At 41.5% G+C, this 12,299-nt stretch overlaps 1 protein-coding gene across 5 annotated transcripts in view; it reads right to left on the bottom strand.

The window, feature by feature from the left end:
- SPAG16 (sperm associated antigen 16) overlaps positions 1–12,299 on the bottom strand; it is a 710,758-nt gene that overhangs the window by 164,075 nt on the left and 534,384 nt on the right. For all 5 annotated transcript variants that reach the window (XM_043524952.1, XM_043524954.1, XM_037912653.2 and 2 more), the window contains one exon: positions 8,345–8,410. In XM_043524952.1, the coding sequence (XP_043380887.1) occupies positions 8,345–8,410 (66 nt within the window). The remainder of the gene's footprint in view (positions 1–8,344; positions 8,411–12,299) is intronic.

Here is a 12,299-nt window from a genome sequence, read left to right as displayed (position 1 = left end):
GGGAGCCATCCTAGTACCCATGGCTATTGTCCTATTTTGGAGGAGGTCCTGGAAGAAGCTAGCTCTTTGTGTGGTGAGTGGTTTGAGGAAGGTTTCTGTGAGTCCTAACATTCCTTCAATAAGAGTACCATTGTCTTAATAAAGACATTGGATTTATGGCTTATTACAACAATCTGTAACCCACTAACTCCCCTTTTTTTGTCCTATGACTGCAGAAGTGTTAACAGACCACTTCTCCTTGAATGGTCTCTTAGCATGTGTGTTAACCCCTCACTTGGTAAGGCAACTCCCAACCTTTCATATGCTGTGTATATATACCTCCCTATTGTATTTTCCACTCCATGCATCTGATGAAGTGGGTTTTAGCCCACGAAAGCTTATGCCCAAATACATTTGTTAGTCTCTAAGGTGCCACAAGGACTCCTCATTGTTTTTGCTAAACAATCTGTTCCACTTTGTATTTAGGTGTGACATCCTGAGTACTTTTCCCAAACCTGAAGAAGAGTTTTTTGTAGCTTGAAAGCTTGTCTTTATTACTAACAGAAGTTGGTCCAATAAACTATATTACCTCACCCACCTTGTCTCTCTAATTTCCCTGTGAAAAAAATTGATTTTGCAGAAACCCTGTTTTCCATCAAAAACAAGAATTCTATTAAACAAAGCTTATTTACATAAAAAGTATAGTTTAACTGATCAATTCTGTTTTTCATTTAAAAAGATGCCAATATTTTATTAAATATATTGAAAATTGAAATAATGAACATGGGACATTCCTGTGCAAGCGGTAAATAAATTTATATTACTCTTCTCAGAGCAAGTGCATTCACCATTCCAGAAGCACATGGAAAACTACTGACTAGCATCTATAAATCCTTGACAAAAAGGCATCTTTTAAGGAATTTTTATGTTGGCACCATTTAACCTGTTTAGGAGGCATGCATCTGGTATATGATCCCTGGGGGTCCAAAGAAACTATGTATCACACTGGACACCACAGAGAAAAGAGACAAGTTAAAATTCACAGCAAGGATGGAGACAGCCTCCACAATGGTATGTGCATTTATTCCAAGATAACCAATATACAGACAAGGGATTATTCCATTCCCATTTGTTGTGTACTCACTGATCCAAGGATATGGAACACTACTGGGATACATCAAACAGTGCATTATTCAAGGAAGAGAATTAAGGTATTAAACAGGTTAGAAAAACATAGCAGCTTTTAGTACCTGATACCAGAAGGCAATATCTGCAGAAAAGCAGGCATCAATCTTGTAATGTTTAGCGAAGGGGAAGATTGAAGCCCAAGAGGTGGCTCTACAAATCTCATTATGAGAAGCTATGTTCCTTTCTTTCCCGGAGGCTTCCATGTGAGAGAGAGAGCGAGCTCGGAGAGTAGAGATAGCTGAAGGAGGAGGGTTTTTAGAGCTGATGGATGGTACAGTCAGCTTCTTTGCCGTTTCTTAGTGGGATGAAGACTTTCTAGCAAGTTTGGAGATCTTTACTGGGTTTACCATTAGGAAGAAAGAGAGACACATTTTGCAAAGAAACAGTATTGTTTATCAAGGGTACTGGATGTTCTTGTGAACACCAGAGAGTTGCTGTAATGTGACAACAAAAGAAGAACAAAGAGAAATTTCTTGGTTCAAATGGAAAGTTATTTTAGCTTGGTGATGGATGAAGGAAAAGTATAGAGGATGTGATCTTATCTTGGAAGAATGGGAGATTAAGTTCAAGGAACTTCCAGTTCACCTACTCTACTGGCTGAAGTAATAGCAAAAGAGAGAGAATTTAATGGCTAAAACAATAAAGGAGGGTGAGATTGAAGGAGGTTGCCTTGATCTATAAGTATTTTTGTAAGATTCCATTTAGAGATATCAGTCTTGATAGGACTAAGTCTGGTGAAAGCCTTCAACAAACTAGTAATTTGTGGGAGAGTGGAAGTCTTGTTAAATCCAAGATTCCTAAAGTAACTTGAAAGAACTGACTTCTGTAGATTGAATCTTGTTGAGAAAAAATGCCAAAACTTTGTGCAAAGGATAAAGAGAAAAGATTCAAAGCCTTCAGCTCTGCCTTTCCACATTAAGAAATAAAAATGTAGTTCTTCTAGTTGATAGTTATGCTCATATTTTCATCCAAAATAGACTCAACTTCCAGGATCACATTTCTTCGATGAAAATATAAGCGCAACTATCAACTGGAAGAACTACAGTTTTCTGTTTTACGGGAAAAGGCGGAGCTGAAGGGGGGTTGTGTACTAAATCAGTGCTCAGCAAAGAAGGTGTCTGGATTAACATAATCTGTCATAAAGAAGTGAGGGATGATCTTTCAATGTAAGTATTTCAATGGCCTACCTCACCATAGTGGTCAGCTCAATGGATCTGAGTGCCAGATTTCCTTAGGCCCTGATGAAAATCCCAGCTCATATATTTGGGGGTTGCTCATAGGTTGGTATTAACAATTTACTGGGTAGCCAGAGGCTGAGGTCAGCCAGGGGGTGTTAAGACACCCTACTATTGAGCTGAACCATAACTGTATTACAAGCATTGCTATGTTTATCTTCACAACACCTCTCTGAGACAAGGAAATAGAACAGAGAGTGGAGAACTCAACGTCACATAGGAAGCTGTGGCATAGCTAAGGATGGGACCCACATCTCCTGAGTCCCATTCAAGTGCTTTTATTTTAAGACCATCTTGCCCCTCTAGAAGGCAAGAGAATTATGGTTTGCAAGGCTAATACAGTACAATAAGAATTTGCAGGGATGAACTTGGGCTTCCTGACATTCAGAGTATCATCAGAACAAGACAAAAGGCATACATCTAGGGACTTCTCCACAGAAAGAATGCAGAATCCCTCTCCAAGACATTGTGTTACAGTATCTGGAATAAGAGAGCAGATGTCTGTGATGGTTACTGAGGTGAATAAGTTGAGGAGCTTCTGATATTTGGAAGAGTTAGCAAAGAGAATTTTTCTAGTCTAATCTCATAATTTGAGAATCTGATTTCTGAGTTACATGACATGAATATTTAATTTGATCTGGATATATGCTTCAGACATGGATCCTCCTAGGATGGCTTCAGAACATCTTTTCTGACTGCACCTTAGAATCATAGAATCATAGAATATCAGGGTTGGAAGGGACCTCAGGAGGTCATCTAGTCCAACCCCCTGCTCAAAGCAGGACCGATCCCCAATTAAATCATCCCCGCCAGGGCTTTGTCAGGCCTGACCTTAAAAACTTCTAAGGAAGGAGATTCCACCACCTCCCTAGGTAACGCATTCCAGTGTTTCACCACCCTCCTTGTGAAAAAGTTTTTCCTAATATCCAACCTAAATCTCCCCCACTGCAACTTGAGACCATTACTCCTTGTTCTGTCATCTGCTACCACTCAGAACAGTCTAGAGCCATCCTCTTTGGAACCCCCTTTCAGGTAGTTGAAAGCAGCTATCAAATCCCCCCTCATTCTTCTCTTCCGTAGACTAAACATCCCTAGTTCCCTCAGCCTCTCCTCATAAGTCATGTGTTCCAGTCCCCAAATCATTTTTGTTGCGCTCCGCTGGACTCTTTCCAATTTTTCCACATCCTTCTTGTAGTGTGGAGCCCAAAACTGGACACAGTACTCCAGATGAGGCCTCACCAGTGTCGAATAGAGGGGAACGATCATGTCCCTCGATTTGTTGGCAATGCCCCTACTTATACATCCCAAAATGCCATTGGCCTTCTTGGCAACAAGAGCACACTGTTGACTCATATCCAGCTTCTCGTCCACTGTAACCCCTAGGTCCTTTTCTGCAGAACTGCTGCCTAGCCATTCGGTCCCTAGTCTGTAGTGGTGCATGGGATTCTTCCGTCCTAAGTGCAGGACTCTGCACTTGTCCTTGTGGAACCTCATCAGATTTCTTTTGGCCCAATCCTCCAATTTGTCTAGGTCACTCTGTATCCTATCCCTACCCTCCAGCATATCTACCTCCCCTCCCAGTTTAGTGTCATCTGCAATCTTGCTGAGGGTGCAATCCACACCATCCTCCAGATCATTTATGAAGATATTGAACAAAACCGGCCCCAGGACCGACCCTTGGGGCACTCCACTTGATACCGGCTGCCAACTAGACATGGAGCCATTGATCACTACCCGTTGAGCCCGACAAACCTTGATGATTCAGATAGGCAACCACTACCTGTGGGATTCTATACAAAGTATTGATGGCGTGAGATGGGGAAAGGGGTGGTGAGTAGTCTGTGTGGCAGAGAGACAGAATCCCAGAGAACCCCTAAAAGGAATGGGGACACAGATGAAGCTCCCTAGCCACTGGAGTTGGAATCAATCCTGCTTGTGACAGAGGGTCTTCCTACAGTTACATCTGCATCTGATTGAATCTCTCTACCTACAGCAAAATGAATGAAAAACTGTATGAGGAAAATTCTGTTTTGGTGCATACTTTCCTCTCTGCCCCACTGTGAGTGAATAGCAATTTCTTTCTCCCTTTGCCTTGATAAGGACACTTCTCAGTTTTTGATTTTTTTTTTACTTCTAATAACTTTCAACTACTAATACTAATATCTGCATTTAGAATGTAACCCAGTTGTGTAATTATATTTCTTATGCATAAAGACAGCAATAAACTTGGAAAAGAGCCTATTAGCCCTTCTGCATGTCTAATTACACATTTGATATTACTAGGTAACCTTTATAAGTGACTGGCTTTGAGCTTATGCAAAGAACTGAACATCCTGAATACATAAACAACAGCAGCAGCAGCAGATCCATGTTTGATTTTGTATTCCGTTCTTTTCTGGTTTCCGTCTGTCAGCTGTAGTCTGACAGCCCTGGCTTTATTTGGCCATCTATGGAAACATCTAAAAGATTTGGCTTTTGTATCATTTGGGTGCAGTAATGAATAAGAACTGACATCAAATATCAATATTATTGGCCTAGCTAAATGGTAGCTGACATCAAGCTGGACTGCTGAAGAGGTAAACAAAATTGAAATTTCGTTTTTGTATAAGAACTGTCTGACATTATTTGTCCTTCAGTAAATCAATGGAAGACTGACCAGAAATGCTGGTTGCATTTCTGCGTGGGGAGCGAAAGATGGGTGCTGCTATTGAAGTATGTTTTATGAAGCCTTTTGGGCATTAATAATTTCAGAACTACTATTTGTTTGAAGGAAATTTAGTTACTGTGATTTTTTCCCTTAATCTAGTGCAGGCAAGGTGCGGAGAATATCAGTTATAAACAAGCACCAATGAATGGTGACTCATTCCTCCATTTATACGCAAGCATTTCTATACCCACACACCAAGGTTCAAACTTTGCTCTACGTTACAGTGAATCTGAAGTAATTCCACAGAGGTAAACAGAGTTACTGTATGATAATGGTACAAAGAACGTAAATGCCTGTCAAGTTGGAAAGTGCTGTATGAGAACTTGTTTTAAATGTTGCGGTTTATCAAATTCTTACAGTTTAATACAGGTGTATTACAAAAACAGAGAAGATACTCAAGTTCAATGCCAGCTCAAGTTGCCTGAGTGAAATTTACATTATGCAACTGTACTGTTTTCCTATAATTGCTGAACACAAATATACATATCGGGTCTGATTTTTCAAAACTCAGAACAAAAATACTATTTTGCAGAACAGACAGTAAAGTGATTGTCCTTTAAAACTGTCCCATTTTGCCTTTTATGTGCACTGACAAGGAAGAGCTGCATCCATGACCCTGCCTCCATATTCTGCGCCAGTGGATATAGCCAATCATGGAAGGGTGCATAGGCTGCACTATGCAAAGTGTCTGTCCTCGATAATACCTAGAGAAGGGATTTTACCTCCAAGTGCAATTTCCCTTGGGTCTCCCTCTGATTGGGCACATCAGCACCCCTAGTTAACTGAGCTATGTGGAATCTGTTATTCTGGTGAGTCTTGTGTGTCTTGGGGCCATTCACTCAGAGCCTTTGAAGAGAGTCTGAGTCTGCACTGTAATCTCTAGAGAAATGTGCAAAACTATATCCTCACTTATGTATGTATTTTTGTAAGTAATGAAAGGGCCTAGCCCTGCATGAGAAAAAGCCATCTTGAACATTTTAGGTGATAAATTAGCTGTGATGTAGTTATGGAAAAGTAAGCAAATAAAATATTCACCTTGATTGATTGGTCCTTCAGTTCTCGTATAGATTGCGCCAATCACAACACGTCTTCAATTCTTCTCGTAACCTGGCCTTCCTTCTCCATGTGTGGCCATGTCTTTTCACAATAAAATCTTCCCATCTCTTTGGAGGTCGGCCAAGTGGTCATTTCAGTTCCCATGGGTACCACTCAGCGACAGCTGCAGTCCATCAATTGTCAGTAAGCCTCACTATATGCCCGGCCCGTTGCATTTTACTATGCCTGCTCTCAACAATGACGTCCTGCACTCCACTCTGCTGTCTGATCACTTCACTGGGGACTCAGTTGTGGATTGAAATTCCCAGGATTCTTCTTTCCGTCGCCCTCTCCATGACAGACAGCTGCTGCTCCTCTGTCTTCATCAGCGCCCATGTTTCGCTACTGTACAACATTGCTGGCAGTACTGTTGAGTTGAAGAAGCTGGCACATGTTGCCTGCTGCAAAATCCTATCTCAATGCCTCAGAGTGGCACAGCAGTGACGCTGGCTTCTCTGACAATGAGGATAGTGGAGTGTATTCTTCAGTAGGTTCAACTATGCTATAGGGTGTCAGACTACCAACCCAGGGTTGTCCTCCTTCTTGAGGTTGGGTGCTAGCTAAGTTGAGGAGGTAAATGCACCACTGACAGCATAGCAAGTGGGTGGATGAAGAAATGGCTAAAACAACACAAATAAACAGGCCCCAACTCCTTGTGTGCTCCTCGATCTGTTCTACGACAGTGGTAGGGAGTTCAGTTGACAAGAGGCTGTTAAGAATTTCAGGGGACAGAAAAAGGACTGCCTTCTCAGCGTGCACCTATAACTGAAGGACACTGATGAGAAACGATTCGATAAACCATGTAATGGAGGAGAAGGCAACGACAGACTGCAACATCCTTGGTCTCTGTGAAACACGATGAAGAAAGGAGATGGAAGTGAAATGGAGAGATGAAAGTACCTTCATGTTGGGAAAAAGAAAAAGCCCAAGAACCATTGGAGGAATTGGCTTCATCATCAACATGGAATATTCTTCAAAAATCATCTCCTGAAAGTTTAAGTCATCCTGCATTGGGGTGCTACACCTCCAACTGAACAAGAAGAGCACCCTCAGAATTATTCAGATCTATTTTCCCACAAGCGCATGCAAAGATGACAATGTGGAAGAAATCTATCAGGAGCTCGAGGAAACCCTCACTCAAAAATCCACATATACGATCGCAATGGGAGATTTCAACACCAAAGTTGGAAGAGGGAAAGAAAGTGAAAGTTTCATTGGAAGGTATGGCATTGGTGAATGGAATCCACGAGGAGAATGACTGGCAACTTTGGTGGAAATGAAAGAAATGTTCATTGGTAACACCTGGTTTAAGAAGAAGGCTAAGAGGAGGTGGACATGATCACACCCAATGTGAAGAACAAGAACAAGATTGACTATATTCTGATCAATAAGTGGCGCATTGTACAAGACAGCTCAGTAGTGCCATCATTTAACACCAGTAGTGACCATTGCTTGCTCAGAGCACGGCTCAACTTCTACAAAAAGGTGGAGAAGAAAGCGCTACAGATGGCAAATCAGAGACAGTGGCCAAAAATATTCGATGAGGCAATCTTGAAAGTGAACGTTTCCAAGGAAGACTGGAGTCTTTAGATAAAAACTTCACTGATAAATTGAGGCAATGCATGAAATTAGCCAAGAAAGAAAGACCAAAAACAGTGAAAGGAAGAATCTCAGAGGAAACGTGGAACTTGCTAGAGAAGTGGTGGGATATGAAGTGAAATGACGGTAACAAACTTGAGTCACAGTGAGGGGGAATGGCTCAGAGACAGCAAGAAATAAACTAAGCTTTGTCATAGGGATGGAGCATTATTGTACGTATAGCGGGAACTTTACATACTATAATCAGTATGTGTGCCTTCACAAACTGTCACAGGATCGTGAGACATTCCTACAAGATACGCAATTTCATGAGGGGGAAATATCTGTTCATGAAGACTGTTTACAAAAGAGGTATATGGAGATTTTAAGATCAAGATGGGATGTTTTTCTAAAAGATACACTCTAATTCAAACAGGAATTATTTCAGGGAAGGTGTATGGCCTGTGTTATAAAGGAGGGCAAATTAGATGATCATAATGGTAACTTCTAGCTTTATAACACGGTGACAATGAGAAACCTATCCTTCGTGCACAGAACTTACCTTCATGTTGAATGTAGCATGATTACAGGAATGCAGGTGACCATAGAAAGTCTGAGCACAGAGGCCCTAGGAAATCAACCAAAAAAGAGAAAACAATTAAATGATTTACAGTTATGTAAATTACAGTATTTCCTTATAAATACCGAGCTTGATTTTACTGTCATGTACAAAGATGCACGTCACTCAACGTGCTAAAAATTAGCCACTGCACTTCTGCATTCATGACAAGGAGCAGATTTTTTAAAGACATGTGATGATGCACATCTGCTTCCAGAATTGTGCTTAGTAGAAAAGATGCATTAAAATATTGTCAGCTAATGGCTCTCTTACAAAACACTTTTAATGAACTAGACACATACAATTATAGTCCTTTGGAAAGCAGAGTGCCAGCTTTCAGTGAATGCTTCAATAATGATTTAATAAAGTGTAGTGATTTTATATATATATTACTGTGATGCTGTATGATTGAAATATGTCCATTTATATCATGGATATTGCCATTGTTATACAATTGCAACAAATCTTGTACGAAGTACATCATCTAAGGGATCAATGGAAAAGTTACAAGATATCAAATATGATTATCCTGGTTAAATCCATGTTTCATCTCTGTACCTAAAGTTATGAATATTGGCTATGGACTTATATCTTATACGTGTAGTATTCCTGGGTAACAACCACCAGGTAAGATTTACATCAAGGCTAGACAGCTTTGTGTTGATGGTCCATCAAAAACACTTAGCTCTCACAATGAGCCACAGAAGAAACTCATTCCACCCAGATAGCTCTTCCTGCAGATGCCTCAGCCTCCAAGGGGCCAATGGCCACCCCCTGTGAGTCATCAAGCCGTGTAAGGACATCCAATATGCTCATGTGATCCTGGACTCCATCTTGTGCCAGTAACTTTCCACAAACTGGGCTGTGAGCTTTGTTTGAGACAGTAAAATTCCAGGCACATGGCAAAGGGTAAAAAAGACCTCTGAGATATTTCCATTTTGCCTTTTTCCCACTCTGATTCTCTGGACTCTGGATTTACAACAAAAAGGAGTATTTCAAACTATGGATTGAGGACCTTCCAATCTTTGGAAGTTACCAGTGAGACTTTACAAACTAGTAGTCTATTCCATCACTGCTACAAACCAGATATAAGGACTTTGCAGTTATTTGTATGTATACGATCTATTAATCATTATTAACTCTCTTCTTTTCTTTTATTAATAAACCTTTAGATTTTAGTTACTAAAGGATTGGCAGCAGCATGATTATTGGGTAACATCTGAGTTATATATTGACCTGGCTCCATGGCTGATCTCTTGGGATTAAAGAACTCTATATGTGATGAAAGCGGTTTTCAGTAACCACTCCTCATAGAGTCCAGTGTCTGGGTGGTGAGACAAGGGCTGGAATACCCAAGGATACTGCATCTTTGAATTCCTGTTAACCAGTGTGTTGAGACAGAAGTTTACCTTTGTTACTGGCTTGGTATAATTTAATAATAGAATAACCACCAGTTTGGGGTAAATTGGTCTGATTTCTCAGCATTTTGTCCTGAATCTAGTATTCTCAGCTGTGATCCACTCAGACACGGTGGCAATTACATATACACCTTTAATGTCTGTCTTAAGAACCCAAAAGCAGTGAAATCAAAATTCATTATCTTCTATTGCCCTCCCCAGTAGGCTGTAGTTGACCTAGGGAGGCCCACAGTATAGGTCAGATGTCATCTCAGATTTCTGACATGTGCTCTCTGTGGACAGCAGGCATCCAGACTACAATATCTCCTGCCTGGGAAAGAGATGGCCAAGATGGGAGAAAGGAGCTAGTCAACCTGTGCTGTCCAGACATGGGAAGCAGCCTACTGGCAAAGAAGTCAGCAGTTAGCAACCTACAATGCCTCGTCCTGGGAACAGATGACCTGGGTCTTCAGGGGATGGAGGACTGGCATAAAAGTCTCCAAGTCTGCCTCCACTATGCCAGCCTGATCCCTCCCAGAGAGATCTAACCTCCCTCCAGTTCCACACACCCTCAACAAACTACTCCCTTCCTCTGAAACCTGGCTCTTCTATACTGGGAGCGTTTACCAGAGCTCTCCCCTACCTTGGAGGGATGTTCTTCTCAAGGGCTTTCCCTGTTGGTAAGCTGGGCCATGGGGAGAAAAGAATCCCCCATCTTAATAAAAATAAGTACAAACTGACCCAAGGGGAAATAGCATTAAAATGCCTTCCATTAAAAATAGCCAAAGGTTTTGGGCAACGTATCACATGTTAAGAAACCACTCTGCACTTTGGGCAATATTTTACTGCTACTGGCATTGGAACCAATCAGTATTTGTTTATGTAAATGTGACCAACAGCAAGAACTGCTACTGAGGTTACACCGTATAATACCCCCTCTATTTTTATGCTCACTTTATCTGAAATTCTTATTTTAGCTGAATTTACAATCATTATGCTCAACCCAATGCTGTTATTTGGGGAAAATTTTAAACTCTGTTTAACCATTCATGAGTATGAGAGAGTGAAAAATTACAGGTTTTCCACCGAGGAAAGATTTTAATGTACTCTTTGGGGCATGGATAACTCAAAAATTGTTGAAATTCATAAGACAAACTTTCACAGCGAGGTTAGTCCTAGTCTCTAGGCTAATTTGCAAAGAAAAAAAGTACTTTTATGCATAGTATGGAATTTCTATTAAGTTTATAGTTATCTTACTCCCTTGCTGCAGACATATACACAACACAGTACTTCAGGCCGTCTTAACCCTGCTGGTCACTGGTTCCATGACTCAACCAGTCCTCAGTCCTCCTTCCTGGAGCTGGGTTATAATCCCAACAGCCCCTTTACTTCCTGCAGGGCCTGGTTTTTCCCCACGTGGCACTCACCAACTACTGCTTCCTCAGGCCAGCTGCAGCTTCACAGACTTCCGTCCTGCCTGACACTCCTAGCTCTACCTAACTGGAGTGTTACAAGCTCCCACTCAACCTCCGCCTCTCCCTTTTGCCCCTAGGCCCGGCCTGAGTTAGTCACATGACCTCATTATTACTCATCCTCCCCACCTGGGAAGGTGAGCTAAGCATGTTGCAGGTGAGGCTGAGGCCCATCTCCCCTTATTGGGCCCAGCCACTCTGTGACAAGGACAGCACACAAAAAAAGTATAATACAGCAGTTGCCCAGTAGGGACGCATCAATTAGAAGTAACGGAGGAGGAAAAGGACCTTGGAGTATTGGTTGATCATAGGATGACTATGAGCCGCCAATGTGATATGGCCGTGAAAAAAGCTAATGCGGTCTCGGGATGCATCAGGAGAGGTATTTCCAGTAGGGATAAGGAGGTTTTAGTACCGTTATACAAGGCACTGGTGAGACCTCACCTGGAATACTGTGTGCAGTTCTGGTCTCCCATGTTTAAGAAGAATGAATTCAAACTGGAACAGGTACAGAGAAGGGCTACTAGGATGATCCGAGAAATGGAAAACTTGTCTTATGAAAGGAGACTCAGGGAGCTTGGCTTGTTTAGCCTAACTAAAAGAAGGTTGAGGGGAGATATGATTGCTCTCTATAAATATATCAGAGGGATAAATACCAGAGAGGGAGAGGAATTATTTAAGCTCAGTACCAATGTGGACACAAGAACGAATGGATATAAACTGGCCACTGGGAAATTTAGACTAGAAATTAGACGAAGGTTTCTAACCATCAGAGGAGTGAAGTTTTGGAATAGCCTTCCAAGGGAAGCAGTGGGGGCAAAAGATCTATCTGGCTTTAAGATTAAACTCGATAAGTTTATGGAGGAGATGGTATGATGGGATAACTTGGTTTTGGTAATTAAATATTCATGGTAAATAGGCCCAATGGCCTGTGATGGGCTATTAGATGGGGTGAGATCCGAGTTACCCAGGAAAGAATTTTCTGTAGTATCTGGCTGGTGAATCTTGCCCATATGCTCAGGGTTTAGC

Source organism: Chelonia mydas, chromosome 11 (genome assembly GCF_015237465.2).
Source record: "Chelonia mydas isolate rCheMyd1 chromosome 11, rCheMyd1.pri.v2, whole genome shotgun sequence".
Classification (NCBI taxonomy): domain Eukaryota; kingdom Metazoa; phylum Chordata; order Testudines; family Cheloniidae; genus Chelonia; species Chelonia mydas.
This window is presented reverse-complemented; position numbering and strand designations above follow the sequence as displayed.